Source organism: Carassius carassius, chromosome 32 (genome assembly GCF_963082965.1).
Source record: "Carassius carassius chromosome 32, fCarCar2.1, whole genome shotgun sequence".
Lineage (NCBI taxonomy): Eukaryota > Metazoa > Chordata > Actinopteri > Cypriniformes > Cyprinidae > Carassius > Carassius carassius.
Genome location: NC_081786.1, coordinates 5,769,709 through 5,796,962, shown reverse-complemented (window position 1 = coordinate 5,796,962; position 27,254 = coordinate 5,769,709). Strand labels below are relative to the sequence as shown.

At 35.2% G+C, this 27,254-nt stretch overlaps 2 protein-coding genes and 1 pseudogene across 3 annotated transcripts; 2 read left to right on the top strand and 1 right to left on the bottom strand.

Moving 5' to 3' along the window:
• Positions 1-611: 611 nt before the first annotated feature.
• On the top strand, positions 612-3,250 carry fam177a1 (family with sequence similarity 177 member A1). The gene is made up of 5 exons (XM_059520012.1): positions 612-735; positions 1,075-1,254; positions 1,349-1,415; positions 1,485-1,582; positions 1,884-3,250. Exons 1-5 carry the CDS (start codon positions 667-669, stop codon positions 2,073-2,075), a joined length of 606 nt encoding a protein of 201 aa, XP_059375995.1. The 5' UTR covers positions 612-666; the 3' UTR covers positions 2,076-3,250.
• Positions 3,251-7,214: 3,964 nt separating this feature from the next.
• On the bottom strand, positions 7,215-8,233 carry LOC132113367 (serine/threonine-protein phosphatase 2A regulatory subunit B'' subunit gamma-like; annotated as a pseudogene).
• A 3,726-nt stretch (positions 8,234-11,959) lies between these two features.
• prorp (protein only RNase P catalytic subunit) lies at positions 11,960-26,668 on the top strand. 2 transcript variants are annotated; one of them, XM_059520009.1, is made up of 7 exons: positions 11,960-13,128; positions 13,202-13,249; positions 13,349-13,481; positions 21,102-21,209; positions 24,814-24,962; positions 26,229-26,424; positions 26,499-26,668. In XM_059520009.1, the coding sequence occupies exons 1-7, from the start codon at positions 12,131-12,133 to the stop codon at positions 26,628-26,630; spliced, it is 1,764 nt and encodes a 587-aa protein (XP_059375992.1). In that variant the 5' UTR covers positions 11,960-12,130; the 3' UTR covers positions 26,631-26,668. The 2 variants fall into 2 exon arrangements, with proteins under 2 accessions (XP_059375992.1, XP_059375993.1); XM_059520010.1 differs by lacking the exon at positions 21,102-21,209.
• The last annotated feature ends 586 nt before the right edge of the window (positions 26,669-27,254 follow it).

Below are 27,254 nucleotides of genomic sequence, written 5' to 3'. Positions count from 1 at the left end.
CAAGCAGTTCTGTCTTGGCAAGGTTGAGTTGAAGGTGATGGTCCATCATCCAGGAAGAAATGTCTGTTAGACAAGCTGAGATGCGAATAGCTACCGTCAGATCATCAGGATGGAATGAGAGGTAGAGTTGAGTGTCATCAGCATAGCAGTGGTATGAAAAGCCATGTTTCTGTATGACAGAACCTAATGATGCCATGTAGACAGAGAAGAGAAGTGGTCCAAGAACTGAGCCCTGAGGCACCCCAGTAGTTAGATGTTGTGACTTGGACACCTCACCTCTCCAAGATACTTTGAAGGACCTATCTGATAGGTAAGACTCGAACCATTGAAGTGTGGTTCCTGCGATGCCTTTTGCTAGTAGGGTTGATAGGAGGATCTGGTGGTTAACCGTGTCAAAAGCAGCGGACAGAACAAGCAGGATATGTACATTAAATATATGTAAATTTTTCAAATGAATAAAATTCAGCTTGAATAAAAAATAACTTTCTATATGAATTTGTATTGATCATTTATATGTCTTCTGTAAAATTGTCAACGTTTTAACGATTTAATTACGTTTTCTATTCTAATAATCTATTTAAGTAGAAATTGTTTACATGTGACGTCACTTCCTCGTTGACGCTGCGTTAGAGCTCAAAGAAAGCAACAGAAAGAACTGAAGAAGACATGGTTGAACTGTCGCTGTACCTAACAAACGTTAGCGTGTCTCTGGGGCAAACTATGGACACAGAAAAGGTCAAGTAAATTTTAAATATAATAAGTGAGGTCATGGAGTTACATACTTTGTTATACGAGATAACGTTATATGATTCTACTTCCTTGTTAGTTACATTTTAGTCTAGCGATTAAACTAGTTTGATAATAATACACATAATGTAAGATAAAAATATGTAATTTATATAATATTAGTGATATATAATAATGTGATTTACGGAAGTCTATTCTTCTAATTTAATTTACACAAAGATAGTGTAATATAATATTAAGATTTTAGTTTATATAGGCCTGTCTACCTCTCTGTAACAGTGTGTAATGCTCTTGGTAAATTAAATTTAAATGTATCTGCTGGCTTAGAGTTCTACAGTGGTAAAGGAGTTTGAAAATGTGGAACTCGGAGATCTGGGCAAAAAGAAGCCCAAGATTCCTCGCAGAACAATCTACTTTGCGTCTGGTGAAACCATGGAAGAGTACAGTACAGATGAAGAGGAGGAAGAAGAACCAGAGAAAGCCAAAACCTTAAGTACAGTGGATACAGTGAGTTGCATCAAATCGTTATATATAAGTGTCATTTCAGTTGCTTCTTTTTAATAATCTGAATGTCTTAGTCACTTTGCATCTATGATTATAGTCAAAGTTGACCTGGGGTCCATATGTCTGGTTCCATATGTGGAGAGTAGCTACCTCAACCATCTCAGGTAATGAAACTCTTTCCAGCCTGTGACATTTAATCATACGAAATTAACCTTTCAACCCAAATATTTCAGTTTGTGACTATCTTGGAGAGAAAATGGCCTCACTGCTGGGAATCACGACACCAAAATATCAATATGCAATTGATGAGTACTACAGGATTAAGAAAGAGGTATGCACAATGCTATTATAATTCTACTGCCTTATTTATTTACTGATATTCTTAAAATGTAAATAAATTAAATTTATGTATTTAGCAGACACAAGCGACCCACAGTGCATTCAGGCTATCAATTTTTACCTATCATGTGTTCCCGGGGAATCGAACCCCCAACCTTGCGATTCATAGCGCAATGCTCTACCAATTGAGCTACAAGAACACTGTAGTAGCATGTACAGTTACTGTTGTGCATGCTTTGAGAGATTTAGAATGGCATTCACATTGTGAGACCCTAATAATGTGTAATCCGCAGGAGGAGGAAGAAGAGGAGGAGAACCGTCTCTCTGAGGAGGCAGAACGTCGTTTTGAGGAGCAGCACGGCCAGCAGCCAAAGATCGAGCAGCCAGAAGGAACTGCTTCTTTTGTGAACGTGACTTTTGAACTGGAGCAGGAATCACATGCTACATCTGATGCTAATAAAATGCCTTCCCCCATTCCCTCCTAAAATACTGTTTAGTTGATTGAGCATATAAGATGGTTTTTGCCATATAAACCTTAGACATGGGGTGTGCTTGGTTTCTTTTTTTGGAGGGGAAGTTTACGTGAAGTTAAACATGAAGGTAACATTGTTTATGCATAGCTGACAATGCAGAACTGATTTAATAATCATACATAAAACTATGGAAGCTAATTTCTGGCATGGAATAAAATATATATAATAAAGAAGTAATTGCAAATTTACCTTACAATTCAGACTTTTTCTCTGAATTCTGAGTTTACATCTTGCGGTTCTGTTTTTTTTTTAGACACCTAACCTAAATTTAAAGAAAAAGAAAACCTCACAAGATAAAAACTCGCAATTCTGAGAAAAAAGTCTGAATTTAAAGATAAAAAAGTCACCATTAGCAAGCAATCAGGGTGCCGTTAAGCAAGACCTATATCTCTGCATCAGAACATTGTGTAGACATGGGACTTGGCTCTTTTGACTCATGTTAGCAAGCAGGACTTCCAACATGCTACAAACGCCAGCAGTGAATAGCTACATGCTAATAGCGATTAGTCATGTGAAAACATTATAAAAATTCTGGCTAATTGTAAAAAAATTATAAGAAGTAGCAGTAACTTCCCAGTGCCAAGTTTTGCCACGTTGAGCACCACTCCCGTTTTCTTCAGAAAATGTACATATTTTTTATTCTGAGGTGAAAATAATGTTCCATATAAAACCTTAGTCACCACAACAATTCATTGTTACGTAAAATAGCCTAAGCTAAACACTATAACAACTGCATGGATTACCAATCTTTTACAATGCTCTATTATGTAAGTACTTATAATATTAGATATTTCTATGTTACTGGTGATGCTAGGAGTTTTTAAAAATAGAGTAAACTGTCAGATGGGAATTTATGTCACCGCTTTCATTAACCAAATATTATTTTAATGTGAACTCATTATTTTTGGTGTGCATGTAAATGTGAACTTGAGTTCAAATGTGAGTTCAATTTGTCCACCCCTCTGACACGCACAGAAAAAAAAACATTTCATTTGGACAGTGTGTAATTTATTGTGTAAAATAATTTTGTATTATGTAGGTGAAAACACACCTATCTTTCTATAATGTAGGTGAAAAAATACAGTTTGTTTTGTACATATTACTTAATAAACATTTCCATATACAAATGAGCTATTCTGTGTATTCCTCTTGGCTTTTTTTTCCTCGTTCAGAGTAGCTCAACTGGTCCAATAGCACAACTTGATTTGGTAATGGAATGATGTCACTTGTCATCTAAATCAGCTGTGTTGCTGTCTGTGTCATAAGTCCAGAAGCCATTGAGGTCGATGAGGATGCTAGTGACAGTTTCACCCTGAGCGCTGTTCACCAGGTCCTGTAGTGTGATCTTACACAGATTTTTAAGCTTCACCATATCAAAGATTTCATCCTATAGACACAAAATTTTTATCAACATTTTATGAACCAAAACACCCACTTCCATACATGTTAATAGACTGCTTTATACAATGACTGTTTGCCTTAACATCCTGGAAGAATACTGGCTCCTGCCCATGGATTTTCATATGTTCCTGAATGGCCTGAAATCACAGATGAATAGGTTAGTTAGTGCAGATGTATAACTTAAAAAATTATAAAAAGCAAACATATTTTTGCTTGACTTTCTTTACCCTTAAGAAGTAGTTGAGGGCAAGTACATAGACACAGCCTTTGTTTTCCATGTCCAATAGTTAGAATATATACTGGAGGGCCGCAGGCTCTTTCCTTTTCTCTAGAGCCAGCACAAAGCCTATAGGTCTTGTAGTCTTAAATAGGAGTGTTAACCCATTTGTGCCCAAATTTTTCTGAATGGTTTCATGCATATAGTCATGTTAATATTGTCCTATGTGAACATGTTCTGCATTTATTTTCCCCAGATTTTAGTTTATTTTCTTGAAAATCGTATTTGAATGTGCGGCAACTATACAGTATTGCCGGTGGGCAAATATGTTGTATTCACCCCTTCAATGTCAAATTTGAATAGGAGGAGAGCATTTGGCATCTAACTCAAAATAACTGCTTTCAAAAGATCAATCTTTATTCAAATACAAATGAATTATACATAAAAGTCGAAGAACATTCAATGCAACCCCCCCCCCCTCCAAAAGTTGCTTCTATCTTATAATCTCTTGAATATGAAAACACAATAAATCCATTTGTCTTAAAATGGTGGAACATAGTGCAGAACAAAGTGCAGCCATTGAGTTGACCCAACAGGGTACTGTGTATCAATAAGTTAATTAAAAATAAATAAATAAAAATAATTAGAATGAAGAAAATATTACATCTATATATAAAAAGGGTATACATGAAAGAAAATTATGCATTTAAATTAAATGTGTGTTAAATTAAAATAATTAAATAAAATACAACCCGAATTTCGGAAAAGTTGTTTTTTTTTTTTTATTTTAATAAAATGAAAACTAAAGGAATTTCAAATCACATGAGCCAATATTTTATTCACAATAGAACATAGATAACATAGCAAATGTTTAAACTGAGAAATTTTACACTTTTATCCACTTAATTAGCTCATTTAAAATTTAATGCCTGCTACAGGTCTCAAAAAAGTTGGCACGGGGCAACAAATGGCTAAAAAAGCAAGCAGTTTTGAAAAGATTCAGCTGGGAGAACATCTAGTGATTAATTAAGTTAATTGATATCAGGTCTGTAACATGATTAGCTATAAAAGCTTTGTCTTAGAGAATCAGAGTCTCTCAGAAGTAAAGATGGGCAGAGGCTCTCCAATCTGTGAAAGACTGCGTAAAAAAAATTGTGGAAAACTTTAAAAACAATGTTCCTCAACGTCAAATTGCAAAGGCTTTGCAAATCTCATCATCTACAGTGCATAACATCATCAAAAGATTCAGAGAAACTGGAGAAATCTCTGTGCGTAAGGGACAAGGCCGGAGACCTTTATTGGATGCCCGTGGTCTTCGGGCTCTCAGACGACACTGCATCACTCATCGGCATGATTGTGTCAATGACATTACTAAATGGGCCCAGGAATACTTTCAGAAACCACTGTCGGTAAACACAATCCGCCGTGCCATCAGCAGATGCCAACTAAAGCTCTATCATGCAAAAAGGAAGCCATATGTGAACATGGTCCAGAAGCGCCGTCGTGTCCTGTGGGCCAAGGCTCATTTAAAATGGACTATTTCAAAGTGGAATAGTGTTTTATGGTCAGAGTCCAAATTTGACATTCTTGTTGGAAATCACGGACGCCGTGTACTCCGGGCTAAAGAGGAGGGAGACCTTCCAGCATGTTATCAGCGTTCAGTTCAAAAGCCAGCATCTCTGATGGTATGGGGGTGCATAAGTGCATACGGTATGGGCAGCTTGCATGTTTTGGAAGGCTCTGTGAATGATGAAAGGTATATAAAGGTTTTAGAGCAACATATGCTTCCCTCCAAACAACGTCTATTTCAGGGAAGGCCTTGTTTATTTCAGCAGGACAATGCAAAACCACATACTGCAGCTATAACAACAGCATGGCTTCATCGTAGAAGAGTCCGGGTGCTAACCTGGCCTGCCTGCAGTCCAGATCTTTCACCTATAGAGAACATTTGGCGCATCATTAAACGAAAAATACGTCAAAGACGACCACGAACTCTTCAGCAGCTGGAAATCTATATAAGGCAAGAATGGGACCAAATTCCAACAGCAAAACTCCAGCAACTCATAGCCTCAATGCCCAGACGTCTTCAAACTGTTTTGAAAAGAAAAGGAGATGCTACACCATGGTAAACATGCCCCGTCCCAACTATTTTGAGACCTGTAGCAGAAATCAAAATTGAAATGAGCTCATTTTGTGCAAAAAATTGTAAACTTTCTCAGTTTAAACATTTGCTATGTTATCTATGTTCTATTGTGAATAAAATATTGGCTCATATGATTTTTTAAAGTCTTTTAGTTTTCATTTTATTAAAATTTAAAAAACGTCCCAACTTTTCCGGAATTCGGGTTGTAAATCGAATGAAGTAAATATTACATCTATATAATAAAAAAGGTATACCTGAAAGAAAATTACATTTTTTTAGGCCCATAGTATTCAGTGGCTTACTCTAATAGGTGATTTCATATAATAATGTAAATTCATTACTTGTTTGAATTTCAGCATTACAATGGAATCATAAGCTACTAGTCATAAAATTAATTCGGGTCCTTGACAAATTGGAATGAAACGCATCCAAACTGGATAAAGGGGCCTCAATATTTTGTCCCTTACGAGACATAATGTCATAAAAGGGTGAAAAACATGATCTACATCAATTAATCCCATTTGTTAGCTCTTTATCTTTCCATTCTTCCTTTTGTGTGACTGCCTGAAGTTAGTAAACTGCTGCTGTCACCCCCCATGGCAAAAGCAGACACAGAAGTCCGGCAGTAGAGCTGTGGAAAGATTGCTCTCTCATCTCCTCCTTTTGACATATTTATTCCCTATCAAATCAAGGTGTACTGTACAGTTAAAGATGTCAGTTAAAGGGTTAAGTTATGTTTTAGGTGGGATATTATGAACGGAAAAAGCACTAAACAAGACCAATAACCTTGATTTATTAACCTGTTAACACAGTATACCCCATTTCCCCATGATATGTACTTACAAGTTATTTGCCCACCGGCAACTATAGTTACATTTCTTTGGGAAGGTTTGCCTTCGCCATGCTTCCTGGAAGTAGGGGTAGGAAATTGACAGCCTCATGTGACAGGAAGGAAGTGGATACCTTTTTTTTTCTTGAAATCCTTTATTTGGTTGTTTACTTGCATGTCATTGAGAAATATAACATGGATAACATCTAAAAAAATACTTACAAAAGGAAAATGACAACTATAAACTGCGGCAACTATAGTTGCCGGTGGGCTTAAATGGGTTAAAAATCATTACAAATTGCATGGTTATGTTTTTAGATACTGAAATTCCATGCATATAAGAATACTATATGCCTATTTTCAGTGGCAAATGTCTGCTTGGATGTATTTTTCCAGAGTAACATCATAGCATTCATTTTTCTATGTTGAAAGACAATATTTAAGGGATTTTCTCTCATCTAACTCTTAGTCTAATGCAAATGATTAATTAAGACAGAGGGGTTATACCATTTCGCCATCATAGGCTAAGCATTCCTGGTAGACGCGGTCTAGGAAAACACTAGTCCATGTGCCATATCGGGACAGCTCTTCCTTATTGAGCATCCCATTGTGGTCCTTATCCAAGTTGAGGTACTGACCTGTAAACAGGACATATGATGATTAACATATGAGATTTAACTTCTATAACATTGATCAAGTGTGTTTTGCAGGGATACCATAAACTCGAAGAGCAGAAGGTGCAGAGAACCAGTTATAGACTCCTGACTGTCTCTTGACAGCTCCTCGTCTCGAAGCTATAATAGAATAAATCAGATTACCACAATGCCCCAAATGCTATTCTTTTGAACTTTCTATTAATCCAAAATATCTAAAAAAAATTATATTACGTAAGCAAACGTTTTCAGCATTGCAGCAAATGAGCTGAATGATTTCTGAAGGATCTTTAAAAAAAAGTCAAGTTAGTGTATATAGATATTTTTATATTAGTAATAAAGATTCACTTGAATGAGAATCTATAAGCCACCTCAAGTAGGTCATCCAAGAAACTGCAAGACAGAATGTCCTGAATTTTTATCTTCCCTGCAGAGCAAGTACAAAACATTAGAATGATTCTTCTTTTCATTCCAGTTTATCCGCAGGGTAAAATCTAAATAATGTCTGCAGGTGCTCTGACGTAAATCAAAATGCGTATTGTACCAGCACAACCACAGGAGAATTACCAGTATTTAGAGGATCAAGGAAGAAGAAGAACTTGTGAATGGCAGTGCAAACATAAAATGAGTAGAAAGATTGGGGGAGTGTGGGAATTAACTCTAGAATGTAGTTCTCCAAATCCTACAGAACAACAACACAGATTTACTCCTAAAAAGATCAATACTGTGATTTTTAATGGTTTCTGAAGGTAAAATGAGATTACTTACAGACTCACAAAGATAAACCTGACCTGCTACATCATAAAGACTCAAACCAATCCTGGTCTGGTGCAGCCACACTGCCAGAGAAGAAACGCAGAGCAACATGTGATTCAGCTACACATCTCATTTAGTCATTTAAAAGAACTAAAAGACTCATTATTAACTTACATCATAAAATGAGAATGCTTTACCTTTTCTCATGACATAATTGAAGAACTGCATAATTGATATCCTCCCATATGGATCATTATGAAGTAGTTTGGCGTAGACTTGGGCGGTGAAGAAAAGCCTGATGGGGTGTAATGATTGTGAAACGAACATCTCAGTGAGTCATGAGTCATGCACTGTCCACCTACGAATCACAGTGACTTACAGTTATCAGCCTGTCATGGTTTCGAGTGACAATCATTGATACACTTTTCTATGATGCACGCACTTGCATTTGGCACCTGCTTTTTCTCCAACCTTTAGGAAACTCTTATAACTGGTCATGGCCTCGTCACCACTCGTGGGCAGCACTAGATGCTATCGAGAAGAAATCAAAGGTTCTGTAGGAAAAAAAAAACATTTAATAACATAACTAAAGCAGATGATGTTTAGTTTGGGAGACCAGCCAAATAAAATGCTCTCTTACCTGCAACTCTTCATTGTCCAGTAGTTCCCGGCTTTTCCTCTGGAGAAACACTGCCCTTGATTCTTCGCTGAGCTTCTGCAGCAAGACTTCATCTTCTGCAGGAAGCTGATATATAATATAGGAGTGTTAAGGTTAAAAAGGCAATACGTACTCCAGTGTTCAAAAGTTTGGGATCATTTTTAAAGAAACTAATACAAACCCGATTCCAAAAAAGTTGGGACACTGTACAAATTGTGAATAAAAACAAAATGCAATGATGTGGAAGTTTCAAATTTCAATATTTTATTCATAATACAACATAGATGACATATCAAAAGTTTAAACTGAGAAAATGTATCATTTTAAGGGATTTGAAATTTCATGGCATCAACACATCTCAAAAAAGTTGGGACAAGGCCATGTTTACCACTGTGTGGTACAGTTTGCAAACGTCTGGGGACTGAGGAGACAAGTTGCTCAAGTTTAGGAATAGGAATGTTGTCCCATTCTTGCTTAATACAGGCTTCTAGTTGCTCAACTGTCTTAGGTCTTCTTTGTCGCATCTTCCTCTTTATGATGCGCCAAATGTTTTCTATGGGTGAAAGATCTGGACTGCAGGCTGGCCATTTCAGTACCCTGATCCTTCTTCTACGCAGCCATGATGTTGTAATTGATGCAGTATGTGGTCTGGCATTGTCATGTTGGAAAATGCAAGGTCTTCCCTGAAAGAGACGACGTCTGGATGGGATCATATGTTGTTCTAGAACTTGGATATACCTTTCAGCATTGATGGTGCCTTTCCAGATGTGTAAGCTGCCCATGCCACACGCACTCATGCAACCTCATACCATCCTTACATCTATATTTATGCATTTGACCACACATTTAGCCAAGTGCATTCAAGGTAGACGTTTTATCAGATCTTACTTTCCCTAGGAATCAAACCTATGACCTTTGCTTTGATAATGCCATGCGTTTCTATCTGAGCTATTCCTATTCTGTTTAAAGTTTAACTGGTGTTTCTGTACACATTTAAAATAGTACTTTATTCCCTTGTAGCACTATGAAGCCTTGGCCAACCGTGCTGCTGCCAATGGACACATCATTGATATTTATGCATGCGCTCTGGATCAGACAGGATTACTGGAAATGAAGTGCTGCACCAATTATACAGGGTAAGTGATTCAAAAAAGGTTTTCCATGGTATCCTCTTTAGTCCAGATGAAATGGCGTCCCAGTTTTCCAAAAAAAAACTTCAAATTTTGATTCGTCTGACCACAGAACAGTTTTCCACTTTGCCACAGTCCATTTTAAATTTCACTGTAGATGATGATAACTTCAAACTCTTTGCAATTTTTCTCTGAGAAACTCCTTTCTGATATTGCTCCACTATTTTTCGCCGCAGCATTGGGGGAACTGGTGATCCTCTGCCCATCTTGACCTCTGAGAGACACTGCCACTTTGAGAGGCTCTTTTTATACCCAATCATGTTGCCAATTGACCTAATAAGTTGCAAATTGGTCCACCAGCTGTTCCTTATATGTACATTTAACTTTACTGGCCTCTTATTGCTACCTGTCCCAACTTTTTTGGAATGTGTAGCCCTCATGAAATCCAAAATGAGCCAATATTTTGCATGACATTTCAAAATGTCTCACTTTCAACATTTGATATGTTATCTATATTCCACTGTAAATAAAATATATGTTTATGAGATTTGTAAATTATTCCATTCCCTTTTTACTCACAATTTGAACAGTGTCCCAACTTTTTTGGAATCAGGTTTGTACTTCTGTTAAGCAAGGATGCATTAAAGTGATCAAAAGTGACAGTAAAGGCATTTTTAAAAAAGCTGTTCATTTTAACTTTCCATTCATCACAGAATCCTAAAAAAAGTTTCCAAAAAATATTAAGCAGCACAACTGTTTTCAAAAGTGATGATAAGAAATGTTTCTCGAGCAGCAAATCAGCATATTAAAATGATTTCTGAAGGATAATGTGACAGTGATAACTGAAATGTATCTTTAATTTGTATCAAATCATTTTAAGATTGTTTTCAGCTCACCCAGTAGTAGAATCATGGGATGTGTTTAAATGAGTCATCTTCTCTTTTTTTGCCTCCTTTTCATTCGCTATAATACTTTGTGAACAATTCAGTTTCCTCTGCTTTCCTCTCCTCCTCTGTTCGGCCAGTTTCTCAATACAAAGAAAGATTTTCCACACATTATGATTATTCACACTGTTCAGACCTCCGTATTTTCATATCCATAGTAAATTATAGTAATCATTAGCAAAACCATGGATGGCTCCTCATTACCATTCCTACTTTATGCAGTACTTTTCATGTCTCCATTATTTGCGGTCGTTATATATTAGATAAAATACTAATGCTTCAAATGTTTTACAACGATTTTACATGGAAATCATATTAGCCAAGTAATCATTTATTACAATATTACAATTAAAAAATAATATAATATATTATTATTAATATACCCTTCAGAAGTACTTCTATAAATTACAGCTCAATCATATTAATTTTTCATAAGATTTTGTATTACAGGAACGAATGTTACACACGATGGGTACCTAATCCCTAATCTCTTAGTCTCCTAATACAAAATATTTAGTATAGTCTAAATCCACAACATTTCCACTAAATGTAATGTTAACCACAGGTAAGTTAACGTTACTATAGTAAAAACATTGTATTTTTTAAGCGACTTTTAATGCTATCTAGCGTTATTATACCAGTTGATTTAAACACAAATATACACATTTTATTTTATTTAAAACAATAGCTCCTTGATCTTGTTAAAAATCACTATAATGACTGAGTAAGTTAGCTAACAGTCATCATTTTACCTTGTTTCGCAGAGGCTATTCTTTTGCGCTGTAAATCTTCCCACTGTGCGGTTTTATTAATTGTTTGCCATTATTAACTTTATTTAATCATAATATATTTAAAACTAAAAAAATATAGACTAACTATTGAGCAATTGTAGTATGTTTGACTAGCCCAGGTGATTGATTAACTGTTTACATCTCTGACCTAAAGGCGCACGAGTGACGTAATTAAAGAGCGACTACGGAAGAGATGGCTGCTCGCACTGCATGCACTTGCCTTCTGGTTAGAATTCACGAACTTTTGACCAGATCTTGTAAGTCAGATGTTCTTGTTTAAATTACCGGTGATTGTATTGACAAAATTGTTATTTATATCTAGTAATTGTAGATATAAATACTATTAAATATAACTCTTTAAAGTTAGTGTGTATTATTGTATTTGGGTTGAACTGTAAAACGAACCTTAATTCGCAAAGAATTAGCTATTAAATATATTTTATTACATAAAGCACCTTTAAAGTAGCAAGTAGACTGCTAGAGAAATGGGATCTCTAGTTGTGTCAAAATCAAGGACTTGCATAAAGCATCTCTGCACATCATGGGTTGTCAACCCCTTGTATTTCAGGCCTGCTTTGGCTTGTTTACCACAACAAAACATTGTGCATGCTGTCAGGTTTATCATAAATCCACACACACAATATTACTGCACAAAAGGAGACAAACAAGCACACAGCCGGGTTTCCAAAGAAAAAGGGTTCACTCCCAGAACGAGACCTGCATTCCCCAATTCAGTATTCACTGCTGGAACGGCTAGAAGAACTGCTGAATATATGAAAAAGAGAGCTGGGGCGGATACAGAAGAGCTGTCAAATAATACACCCACGAGAGGAAGAGGATCTGTAAAAGTTGCCCTTCCTGATCATCCGCTGACCGCATCCGAATGGGCAAAGTTCAAAGAGAGTTCCTCCAAACCTGAACGCTTCGAGATGCAAATGATGGAAGGACTGCTGGCCGCTAATGCAGACATCAACATTGCCAAATCTCTCTTGGTCTACGTGGTTCAGGACAAGGGCACCCTTACCTATGAACTCCTTTTGAGATATCTCACGCTGTGTGTCACGGGTGGCCACCACTTGGAGGTGTTTGACACTTATGACATCATGAAAACTTGCTTTAAAACTCTCGACACGGGAGCTTCGTCCCTGTTTATTAAAGGTTTCGGTCAAACTGAACGCTGGAGGGAGGCGCTTGTGGTGTTGGAGGGGATGAAGAAGGCCCTCCTGCCATCTACTCGTAACTATAGTGATGCCATCGCGGGGGCGGCGCTTCATAGTGACACTGAGACGAGCTGGATGCTGTACGATGAGCTCCTGGAACTGGGTCTTGTCCCTAATCAGGACACCTGGCAGTGTCTGTTTCAGAGCGGCATCACCCAGCGAGGACAGGAGGACAAGCTCTTTTCTGTTCTCTCATATATGAGAGATAATCAGATCTACCCAGAGGAGCCGCTGATTCAAACTATCAAAGCTTGGTTTGAGAGGTAAAATATATATAATATATATGTATATCATCTAAACATTGATTTAACTGTTTTATTTTCTCCATCTGAACAGTTTCCCGGATCAGAAATGGAGTGGGAAGTTCTCATACGTAGCCCCCAGGTACTAATTTCAGTTTTCAGTTTCAGGTAAAAAATATTGTCAATATACAGTAAACTATTATTAACTGATTATTTGGTGTGGAAATATCTTGTGCTTTAGTGGAGAGTGCAAAAATTGTAAGGCATCACTTGAATCCATTCAGCTGACTGAGGAAGAGTATGCTGAGCTGAAGGACAAAGTGATGAAGAAAGTGATAGAAGGAAGTGACGTCTTCAAGAAAACCACCCCAGAGGTCTGTTCCAACATTATCATTAGTTGATAGATAGATAGATAGATAGATAGATAGATAGATAGATCGGAACATTAAACCAGTGTTGTTATATCAGTATTTAGTTAAAACTACACTAAAACTTATAATAGTCATTTTCTCTGTTAATGAAGCTGGAAATGTAATATAAATACTATACGAAAAATATAAATTTAAGTGCTTAAATGTCTAAAACTAAAGCTGAAATAAAAATAAATTATAGCTAAATAGAAATATTTTTTTAAAAGAACAGCAATTTTAAAAGCACATAATAGAATGACTAAATCTTGAACTAAAATGACAATGATAACGGGAAATATAAAAATAAAAGGCAATTAAAAATATTAATAGATACTATACTAATACAATATATTATTTGTATTGTTAAACAATTGTATAATATGTTTTAATAAATATAAATGTATTATTCATCTGTTAGAAGAATGTATTAGCATAATAATATACATGTTCTAAATAATCTTAAAGGTCTTAAAACTTGAATCTTTATGCAAAATATGTTTTATCTTTTTGAATTTCTGGTGAACTGTGACCTGGGTGCGTTTTATGAAATTTACCTTTTGAAGTTTGAAGTTTAGTTTAGTAAAGGTTTTATTATGTAGTTCTGTTTCACTCCACTAGATGGCGAAAGCGTCCTATACAACCTGTATTCACATTTCTACATGACTGATTAAACATGTTATATACATGTTACACGTTGTATATTACCTAATCTTCAAATGCTTTTAGATCATGTTCTCCTTAAAAATAATAAAACAATATAGAGACGGACTAAATACTAAAGCTATTTTCTGTGTTGCACCAAATAGGCTGCAACTTCAGGACAGACAAGTTTGGTAACCGTCCCGAATTAGAAGATGTTCCATGCAGTTTTGAGCTCCGTCTTAAATGGAGTCTGCCCCTGAATTAGATGATGGTGTTGTCCGGTGGGCTGCTTTTTTCAGGCCTTGGGGTCTATAGATGTCATAAGCATGTGATCCTGTCTAGTTCCACATTTAGATATGATGCAGGGGCTTTCCAACACATGTTCCTTCATGTGTCTGTCCGGTCCCCGTTTAGAAAGCCCATGAATGCAGTCCAACCGAAGACACAAGGTCACAAGGCGTGCAACTCCTCTGAAATTCCATTCCCCAGAGAGAACAGTCGTGTTTGTTTGCAAACACCATTCTCACGGTTAGGAAACGCATTCAATTTCCAAGCAATGTCTCAGAAAGTGACATTTTTATAAAGTACATCTTGAAAAACAAAATACTCAGTATAGCCATAGCCATAAATCTAATTTGGTCGTGCACATTATTGATGCTGAGACATGTGTACTGCCTATGTGCTTTTTGCTGTTGTTAAATGCAACACAATGGGCTTTCACATTTCAGCCCTCAAAAGCCTCTCACATGAGTGACCCTGGAAAGTCCCTGCCTGCATGTCTGCAGCGCTGCATGGACTCCAGCCCCCCGCCATCGCTGCAGCACCGCCTTATGAAGTGAAACCAGTGCAAGACAGTTAAAACACCCCCAGTCAAAACTCTGCAGAAGCATTTAAAAACCCCTAGACAATCATTTTGCCTTTAAAGGGAAAACAATTTGGTGCTTTTGAGTGGTTGACGTGAACTGTGTCCTACTGTGTGACAAATTAATAAACCTTTAAAATATTGCATATTTATTTGACATGACCTAATAGTAACTGTGAGATTGCATGGAATATTTGTGCTTTTAAACAAGAGAAAAATGAAATTTAATTATTATAAAATATATATATATATATATATATATATATATATATATATATATATATATATATATATATATATATATATATATATATATATATATATATAATATTTATTTATTTATTTTTTATTATATTTTGAAAGTAGTTTATTCCAAAGATGAATTTTCACTTCTGAAATCATTCTAATATCCTGATTTGCTTTGATGAATACAAAGTTCAAAAGAACAGCATTTATTTGAAATGGACTGCCATTCTTTATTAATTTTGTGCATAATTGCGGAGTAAAAATAAATAAATACATTTTTCAAAAAAAAAAAAAATTACTGACTATAAACATTTGGATGGTACTGTATTTAGAGTAAAAAAAAAAATTTTTCAGTACAAATATTCAATGTTTGTGTTAAATATAAATCATTGGTGTAAAAAAAAAATCTAAACCTTTACATTTTTAATTGTCAGTGGATTTTAAATGTGGTCAATGTGTTCTGTTAATGCACTATATGGTTATTAATAGGTTCAGAAATCAGCAAGTAAGTATAATATCAGATAAGCATATCAACCATTTGCTAAAAAGGCCCTTTTTTAGTTTCCTTACATTCAGTGGCCTGCAGTTTTTCAGGTCAAGTGTGAGCTTGGGGGAGCCTGTTTTTCCCGTTTCAAAAGCACCAAGCTTATAATGAGGAAAAGTACAGGACATGCAGATGCCTTTTCATTAATGTCTGCCGTGGGGCACGGTGTGGGTTACATGTACTCTAATTCATCTAATTTCTTTGTTCTCTTGGCAATTTTGTGTGTGGCTGCCTTTAATTTTATTGGAATTTCATGCGTGCTTTGAACAAAACAGAACAGGTACTTCTGAGGATTTATGAAATGCTGTTCATTTGTTTGAAATGATTCAAGCTAAATCATGCAAGTGTACATTGTGTTAATAATCACTCGAAGCTGAAGGTGCATGTTTTAATTGTCATGGGCTATTGTGTATTCCCCCCCCAAAAAAATTAGATTGTGATCACTATGAAATCTGGATTAAATTTATTTGCGTATTCCCGACACACACCCAGAGTTCTGCAGGACGAGCTGGTACCATATGCACGTGACCTCTCGACACCATCAGGGAATCCCCTGTGTTTCTATTCCCATTCAATATAACCTTTCTATGGCCACGAGACGATGCGGAGCGAAACCAAAACACAATAAAACACACTTACAATGCTAGATATTTGTGTTCAACATCTCATTGCATTGCACATAGTTAAAACCAGGTGAAAATGCAGGTTTGGATTAAATTCATCAAAGTGCTGAAATTACTAACTACGCAATGCTGCAGGATTTTTTAAGAGTTGAACAACTGATCTCCAACTGCTAACCCCCACCAAAACCAAAAAGGAATTCCCCAAATATCCAGCTCCCCTTCCCCCTCTCTGTCTGTGGCGCTCACCCCTCCTCCAGTCATGCATCCTCTCACACACTAGCTACTTAACACACACTTAACAGGATTTTTAGAATGCAAAGTAGTTGCACTTATTTGTTTTTGGTGTCTTGTTTTCACACGTGGGTTGCAATCTTCTGTTTTTGCATATTAGTGCTTTGGAGCAGCGGAAATTGGAATTTTAGAAGAAAGAATTCTCACGCTTCAGGCAGAACTGAAAGCACTGGTTTCCAGCCACCTGGCAGTCCAGGAATACCTGTGGTTTTGACAAACATCGCTCTGTGTGTATTAAACAGAAGCTTGTGTATTAGCTGTTGGACTTGACCACATTGTTGTTTCCTCAGCTTTGAGGAAGAACTTGCACAGTTTGCAGTTTGCTCAGAACAGTGATACAGATATTTTTTCCTCTATTACGAAACTTCATTTACAAATATCTTTAATCTATTGGAGAATGGTCATTTTGGAAACTCAGCTTGACTGCATTTCAATGAATAATTATTTTTCCGTCTTCTACATTTCAGAAGAAATGTACTATTGTTCGTTAGGAAAATGAAAACGACATGTGATTTGAGATGAATCAATGTGCCTGTTGAACTGGTTTACAGATTCCACAGAATGATTCATTTGTGAATTCGATGAATCTGATTCAGTGTTATTTAAGAGTTATTTATACACTGCAAATTATTCCTTAAAACACAATTACTAATACGTTTTAAATGCTATTTCAGTTTTTTTACCTCACAATTTGATGTTCAATTTAGTGTTACTTGACATTTTTGCAATTATTTGTGAAATCAACTAGCTACTATTTATCTTTGTTATAATTTAAGAAATTTTAGTACTTAAACTTATTTTATTTCAGTGAGTTGCCAGCTGATTCAGTGATTCTATCAGAGCAAATCTTAAGTTAAGAATTCACTTAAATTCACTCAGCTGATTAAATAAATTAATATGCAGCATTATTAACATTATTGCTTGCTTAATTGTGGATTATATGTATGCATCTACAAAAAAAATTTTTTTGAACTAAATTAATGTCTGGTTAGTACTATTACTTATGTAATATTTCATCAGAGTAAATGTATATTAACTCAGTATTTGTGTACTTTGACACTGATGAACTCTAGGCATGAGTGTGCATGACTTTGCTATCACACTTTGCTATGAAGCTAAAGTTAATGAATCAACAGCCGTTTGCTGCTGAGGCTCGAGGACAGACAGGTGAGGGAGTGACATGGCCCCAATCCAGCTGGAAATTCCCTTGTTTTGTTTATATGTTGTCCCAAGGACAATTCGGGAGGTATTTCAACCTCTTCTTAAACAACAACAAAGAAGGAGGAAGTTCTAGCTTTTTTTTTGGCCCTGCTATTCAAGGGGCCCATATATGCTCTTGTGTTATTCAGCGAAACACAACCTGATCACGTTTTTGAAGTTGAGCCAGGTGTGGTCAAGTTCTGTTTGAAGCTCCTTTGTATGCCAGTAATGAATGCTTAAATATCCCTTAAGACAGATAGGAAAAGTCAAACATTGTTCAACAAAAGTTGTTTTTATACAATGCTTTGCCAAAAAGAACGTAGTATGTTCAGTTCTTGGCCAGTACTTGTCGGACTATCTGTGAAGACACTGCTTTATCTCTCTGTTGAATGTTTTGCTCTTATACTTCCTGTACATTCTTGTCTGCACATATCTCAGCTCTTTACTTAATCAGATATGTAAAGTTTCAGCCAGGATCACTTACAAGGACACATCTGTTTGCTGTAAAAGTCACCCGCCGGGCCTCGTGATGTTTTTAAAAACAATAATCTTGTTTAAAGGTAAAATGTGTAATTTCTGTGTACTAGCATCACCGAACGGAAATGCAAAAATAAAGATTGTTTCCTCAGCTGTTCCAGGAAGCTAAAATCCTAATTTAATGAATGTTATCCTCCTTTGCTTGCTTTGATAGTATTTTAATATATATATATATATATATATATATATATATATATATATATATATATATATATAATATTTTTTATATACTATTATGACATTTATTAATATTTTGAATAAATCTTTATTCTTATACTTTTTTAGAGTAATTTTTGTGCTTTTAATTTTTATTCGTTTTTAATTTTATATTTTCTTCTATCTTATTCATTTTAAAACTGATATTAATTACTGCAACTCAAATTTACTTGTTTAAATGTTATTGAATGTGCTTACATTTGTTTTTCCCCACACAGCATTTCTAATAATCATTTAACGTGCCCCTATTATTGATTTTTTTTTTATTACCTTTCATGCAGTGTAACACAGCTCTAAGTGAATGAAAACATCCTGCAATTTTTTAATCTGAAAGTGCACTGTGTATAAAGTTATTGTCTCTCTAAAGAAAGAGTTGACTGAATCATTGAAAAGAGTCATTTTTAAAATTAATTTATTAGATTTATAAGATTTATAAGAGACGTGCCACTTCCACAATCCTGAATGCAACTATATAAGGAAAACCCATAACAGCAAAGATGGCGGTTGTATGCACATGTCCCGCCCCTCCCACTGGAAAGCCAATCGTCTGCTTTTAACAGTCAAGCCGGGAAACATTTATGCCTATCGTCTGGTTCCAGTGATGCGCACAGTTGAGGAACCCTTGCGCATGCGTAGTAAAAGTATAAGCTGTGGGGAAAAAGGCATTCATATTTTACTGCTGTTTCTATACATGCAGTTTTTATGTCCCGGTGACCAGTGGAAGTGCAGTTCTGACTCTCTGCCCATTCATTTAGATAGGAGCCTGGTCTTGTTAGTCTCAAATAGCTGCCCGGAGGCTTTGCCAAGATGGCGGCCGAGTGGCATGGCTTGCCTAAAAGGACTTTGTCACAAGTGATTTATCAGCATTGTTGGGGGTAACGCATTACAAGTAACGTGAGTTATGTAATCAGATTACTTTTTTCAAGTAACTAGTAAAGTAATGCATTACTTTTTAATTTACAAGAGAATATATAAAGTTTCTTTTTCAAATAAGTAACGCAAGTTACTTTTTTTCTTTTCCAATTTATTGATTGACATCTCTCCTGTCCCCATGTTGAGAGAAATCTGTTACTGTAGTTCTAAAATAAATATGAATATGCGTTAGTTCATCTCACTACACACAGATTCAATATTCCTCAAAATTACTAAAAAACAATGCAACTCAGAATATGACACAAACCTGCAATAATTAAATGTTAAACAACACAAATATATTTTATGGATTTAATCCCATTCTGTAAACCAATGTCTTTGCTTCTGATCTTGGATGATCCAGTTGAACCATACTAATAATAAAAAATTAGAGAAACATGACAAACATTTGTAGTTGAAATTTCTTCTTCTGCATTCTACTGTACATAAATTTAAATGTAATTTTCTCTTCAGCCTGAGGCATATTCATTTCACTTTTGGTGTGAAAAGGCTTTTATATTTGCCAAAAACTTATTTTTATTTTAAAAACAAACGAGCAAGCCCTGTCCAGATTTAAAAAGAAATGCAAAAGTACCGTAACGCATTATTTTCCATAATGCGTTTATTTACCAAATAGCAAAATTAGTTACTTTTTTATGGAGTAAAGCAATATTGTAATGCATTACTTTTAAAAGTAACTTTCCCCAACACTGTTTATCAGGCATTACAGTATAGGCAATATGAATTAAAAATGAGACCAATCGGACCAATCGCTGCAGATTAGCGTCATGCAAAGGAGGGGTTTGGAAAAACGGAATCATTGAGCGAATCATTTGGAAGTCTTTGAGAAAGTAAGGTAAAAATAAATGCACATTAAAAGACAATGAAATTTTTTGACCTTGCATTCATGTAAGCCTGCAGCTGGGGACTCCCAAAACCAAAATATTAACCTTTCATTAACCATATTATAGGGGCACTTTAAGTGTAAGTCTGTCATCTAATATTTGTTGTATTTCAGATATTTGAATGTTTTTTAATAGTTGTAGTTAACTGTAACAACACTGGTTTGATATTAATTCTGTCCATTCTAAGAACTAACTAATGTTTTCAGCTGTCCTTCCTGTCTTGTGCAACACTGGTTGCTTTTCTCTTGTGCAATGTGCTGCACAAGCACCAAAGTGAGGAAATTTACATAGAAAACCCCCATACATCCAGGTAACCGTCTGTTCCTTTAGTTGAAAAAAAACTGAAGGACGGTTACTTGAGTGCACGTCTTCGCTGCCTTATGTTGTTGTTTTTTTTGCATGGAGTTTTAATCTCTGACTAGTTTTAGCATCAGAACACCATGGAAATACTGCAATGTTTGACTATATATATCTACATTGCACTGCAAAATTGTCATTTTTACAAAAATGCATATGGTCTATAACCCAATATATATAGCACCCATTTGACAATATAATAACTGTATCACCATTTGAGAATAACACACTTGTTTGTGTTCTGTACAGGAGCTTAAAAGCTTTAAGAGTTTCGTGAAGCAGAGACCACCCTTTGATATTGTCATTGACGGTCTTAATGTGGCTAACACAACACCCAAAGCCACCCACTCTGAGACGGTAAGTGATGGTAACTTCACTGATTGGACGTTCCAAGACAGGGCTGGTTTGTCTGTGACCTTTTAAATCACTTATTTGTCTAGACAGTCAACCTACTCTGATTTAAAGCTTTAAAGCAGCCAAAAATATGTTTGTTTACCTTAATGATATAGTGTTCAACTTGTCAGAATTAAAAAGAAAAACACATAAAACCAGAAGTAAGTGCCATATGTTCCACTAGGGAGCAATGCTAAGCATGGTTTTAATGCAGCAGAACAGGTTTAGAGAACAGTGCCAATTTCTCATAGTTTCCAACCCGAAAGACCCCAAAAACAGTTTAACAAAACCCATGAAACCCACAGTTACTCATATTAAAAATTAGGGAAATTCAGTGTCCATGTAATGTTAAACAGAATGTGTTACACACCCTCCCTCCTACAAGGTAGTGTCAGTCCCAGACAGAAGTGGCTTTAAAATTGGTTATGCTCCATTATAATAATACCTAAGGGATTTTTTGCCAACAAATAGGCTAATATTTTTAGATTAGTACCCACACCCACCATCCATTAACCGACAACCAGTGACTTTCAATGGCCTAGGACCATTGAGCAACATTAAAGAGACAACTCATTCTGTCTTCATTTACTCAGTGGATATCAGAAACTCTTTGGTTACCAAAATTGTTCAAAATATCTTCTTTTGAATAGATAATGACTGAGTTTTCATTTTTGGATGAACTATCCCTTTAAGGCAAGATACCACATGTAAAGAGAGTAAAAATTTTAACTAACATTTTATAGCCTAAATAAACTTTATAGACTACAAAGAGAATTTTGTGCAATGGGAAGGTTCTCCAAAAGAACCATTTGAAAACCTTAATCTTTAAGAGCATAAATCCCCTTATTTCCCCAGTTATGTAATCACAGTACATTAAGACAGTGGCTTTGTATTACAAGCTTCTTGAAACTTTTTCAAACTCTTTGTGTCATTTTGTTGACATATTGTATTTTTTACAGAGGGAATTTTGGATATCTATTTTTATAATTTTGTAAATCAGAAAATGATGGAAGCCTCTTTCCACCAGTGATTTTAAAAATAGAAAAGGTAATTGCAAGATTTTATCTCACAATTCTAACTTTTTTGCGCAATTGCGAGTTTACATTTTAATACCGTGTTGCATAATTCAAACTCGCAATTCTGAGGAAAAAAAAGTCAAAATAGCAAGATATAAAATCGCAGTTCTGAGAAAAGTCAGAATTGTGATTTTATATCTCACAATTCTGACTTTATAACACGCAATTGCGATCTCTCAATTCTGAGAAAAAAAGTTAGAATTGCAAGTTTGTATTACGCAATTCTGAGAAAAAAAAATCTGAATTGTGTGATGATAATTTGAAGTAACTTTTTTTATTTTTTATTCAGGGCCTTGTCAACAACTAGAATAAAAATCACCCTGTTTTTAAGAAATAAAATGTATATTAGAACTCATGACACACAAACTATTTCCTCTGTAAAATCCTTAAAAATATACTGTTGATAGGAATAAAACGAGTATGTTTGCTGTAAATAAGTGTTACAGAAGTGGAGATTTTTGGCTTGGTGCATGAGAAGAAACTCATTTAAAGAAACGGCCTTTAAACACAATACAGTATTGTAATTGTAATGAAAGTGTAATAAAATTAACACTTAAATGTGTATTTAACACATTTTCTTTCCACTAAACTGAAAGAGGACAAATAAAGGAAGCAAAATAGCCCAAAATAAAAGAATAGACCAGTGCATTATTTATATATTTATTTTTATTCCTGTAGTGTCTTGCTTCAACAGATATGATAACACTTGTTCACTTGACATTAAGCTACAAATTCTGATGTAACAAAGTCCCTTCGCCTTCGACCAGATCCTTTTGCTTTCTGCCCACTCATCAATGGCTTCCATTTGAACGTCACACAGTCACACATTATTAACACGGACGCTCCCCATAGCAATTGTACACGGAGGCAGGGGATTTTACATTCATTTTGCTATGACTAACCCTGTATTTTAAGTCTGACATGTGCCTTTTGTGGTCAAGTTTATTTTTGGTGGTAACATTTACCCTACGTCCACGCTAACTGGCGCATTCATTGACATGCTAGAATTAACCGGATTTTTCTGCACACAGTTTGAGCAGGGTGTGAAAAGGAAATGAAGTGAATCTGTGGCCAAAGTAGGCCTATATGATTTGTTTACAGGCTGTATGCAAGAAAGTGATTGTAAATTTACAAGACTAACATGCTGGAAGGAAGTGCATCTGTTATTACTCTAGAAATTCTAAAGTAAAGGTGACTATAAACAGAGGTCAAGGGTGGATTGTAAAACAGTGTGCTACTGTACTGTATGTGTGTACGGTGCTTTCCAGAGTGGAACAGCCCATCTGTGGCTCACCGTCCACTTCCTTATCATGAATTAGCAGAAAATGATCACACCTACAATTCCACATTTAGCACTTCCTCATGTCTGAAATAGCAAAAGAAAGGATACAAGAGAAACTGGAATTCATTGGGACTCACTTTGCATATACAAACTGTAGATATCATTACAGTTATCTAAATTTTCGTGAGGAATATTTTTAGAAAGTTATTACAATGCAGCTGGTTTATGCAATGGTGTTATGCATGCATATGTACACACACATACATACATATATATATATATATATGTATGTATAGAGAGAGAGCATTTATTTTTACAACTGATTTTTTTTGTATGTGCAATGTATATATACTGTTATTGCAACTAAAATATATAAATATACAGTTTAACTATTTTTCAGATTTAACCTTTCATTATAATTGCATTGTTTTCTAACCAACTGGTTCAAAATGAATGTTTTGCTAGATTAGCTGGAAAAGTAATCTTTAAAAAATAGTATTTCATTATATTATTGTATTTTTTATTTTAATAATTTTATATTATTTCATGTAATATGTAATATTAAAAAATATAATGACTTAAAATGTAATTATAATTTATTTGCACGACTTCTAGATTGTCTACTCATTTACATATTGTCAATATAAAAATAAAACAAATCCATCTAAAAATGAAACGTTAATTAGCCACAACTTCCTGGTGCTAGACTTTTGTTACTGCTGGAAGTAAAATTAAGAAAAAATATATATATTAAAAATAATTAGACCTGTCTTATGAATAGTTCATGCAAGTATGCACTGCAGTGTTAAATATGAAAATCTACATACAAAGACCCTTGGATATTTTTAGCAAGCAGTTGTAACCTTTAATGCCTGTACTTTGTATGGGGGGTATCGGAAAAACAACTTCCTGTGTAATCAGGAAACTCCCCCTCCTGTTTTGTGCGTAAGTGGGTGGTACAGAAGTAGGTTAAAACAATGTGAGCAAGAATAATTTCCCTACAGCTGACCTGCTAAAGGTCCCAAATTCATCTGTAATGCCAAGGGAAATTCCTCCAAAAAAGTCATGAGTTGCAGCTCATTTCATAGAGAACCATCTGAATGAACTGAGGTCTCTCATTCATTAAAGAAATCATGAATGACCTCATTCATGTCTAATATCTAAACAGAAATGGTAAAAAGGTCACCGAGAGTGTGAATTATCTCCACAGTTGCTGGCAGTTGTGTCGGAGCTGGAACAGCAGGGACTGAACATCCTGGTCCTTGGCAGGAAGCACATGCTACAACCTTCCCGGAATTGGGACAGACAAAACATGAACAAGATCAAGCAGAAAGCCCACTGCTTCTTCACCGAGAACATGTAAGTATGACCCCACTTTCCTCAATCATGTAATGCACAAGCTTTTCCAAAACCTAGTGAGCTGCTTACATAGGCTGCATTTTAAGGGATCACAGGATCCCCATTAAAACACGAAGGTTGTTCTAAAACATTGGTGACTTGATTATACTGTCTTTTATGGTAAAATTAGGCGCTTTATGGAGACAACATTCCCATAATGCATTGTGGCCAGTTCACTGAAACAATTCATGCAAGATTGGTATTGATGAAAATAGTTTAATCTGGAAAATATTTCTGACTTTTATGCTAATTGGAGTATCATAATATAAGTTAAGCAACACACTAAGATCCCACTCTATCAATTTTGCATTTGTTAGCTACTGGACAGAGGTCTGGAATAATTAAGGGAATATGTTTTTTTTAAAGAACTCGCTTATGGTCACTAATGCTGCTTTTCTTTGATAAAAATACTGTTAATATTATTGAAAAATAAAAGAACTGTTTTCTGTTTGAATATATTTTAAAATATTATTTATTCCTGTAATGACAAAGCTGACTTTTCATCATCATTACTCCAGTCTTCTGTGTCACATGATGCTTCAGAAATCATTCAAATTTGCTGCTTAGGACACATGTATAATACATTTTTGAATTTTTTTTTGCTGCTTAATATTTTGTGGAAATCATGATATACTACCAATCAAATGTTTTGAGTAAGAAAGAATTAAAAGAAAATAAATAAATAAATACTTTTGTTTAGTATGGATGCATTGATCAAAAGTGACCGTAAAGACATTTATAATGATACAAAATATTTCTATTTTAAACAAATGCTGTTCTTTTGAACTTTGCATTCATCAGAGAATCCTTAAATAAGGTTTCCACAATTAATAATTGAGCACAAATAACAATTTATAATAACTGAACACCAATTCAGCATATTAGAATGATTTCTGAAGGAATAAATTAAAATAAAATCAATTACCTTCAAACTGAAAACAATTCTTATAAATTGTAAAGTTTCACACTGTTGCTTTTACTGTATTTTTATTGTATCTTGGTGAGCATAAGAGACTTATTTCAGAAACATAAAGAAAAAAATCCTAACATATGAACAGTTGTGTATGTGTGTGTGTTTTGTAACAGTTTTGTAATGTGTATAGTAACGCATGTACCAATCCCTTCCCCTCTCTGCGCAAGTCAATATAAACCCATAATGATTTCATTCACCAAGTATGAAAGGTATTTTTGATAGAGTACTCTGATTTTCTTGGATGGCTGCCACAGATCTGAGGATGACCCGTTCCTGCTGTATGCTGCTTTGCACTCTGGCGTTCACTGTAACTTTCTTAGTCGTGATCTGATGAGAGATCACAAAGCCTGCTTGCCAGACATTGCAACCAGACGCCTCTTCTTCAAGTGGCAACGTGGCCATCAGTTGGTGATCAGTCATTACGTCCCAGGAAACAGAGTTCGATTTCAGGTAGGTGTATGAATGGAGAGATCTTCTATAATCAGGATTAAGAGGATGACCGTTGGCTTTGCTCTGTGTTCTAGAGGATCTCAGCTTATGACACCATCATTCAGAGGTCTGGCAGCTCCTGGCACATTCCTTATGATGAGAATAGAGGAGATAGAGCCACATATGAAGTTCCTCAGAAATGGCTCTGCCTCACTCAGGAACATTGAGGCTGGAGTTACTACTCGTGTAATTGCTGAGAAATATTAAACAATGCCCAATAAAATGTCCAATTGTGTTTCCTCTAATGCTTTTATATATAAACACACACACACACACATATAAATGTGTTTGTATATTTTCAGAATATAAAATATAAATAAAATGTGTTTGTATTTTTATATACATCTCTGCGTTTTAAGGCGTTTTTCATTAGGCAAATTATAAATATTAATAAAACATATATTTGGTGCTCTTTACTTATTCTAGTCGTGGAAACAACAAAATATGTACAACACTTGAATTCCAAAACACCTGTTTACCTTGCCCACATCAAACACTCATAAAGAACATTCCCATTATGTAAAGTGTTTACATGAATTATTGCTAGGTAGCAGCACAAATTGGGAGTTTCTTCTTTGGACCAAAGATCATAGCACAAATGCTTGTTTTGACAGAAATTAACTACTTCATTGAGGAGCAACATTTGGATTTAGACATTTTTACCTTGCGTCAAATACTTAAATTTATTCAGTTAATTAACACTAATTTTCTATGTAAATAATTAGAATTAGAATGAATTACTTATACAATGAAATATATGCATTGTGTATTACTATTACACAATACATTTT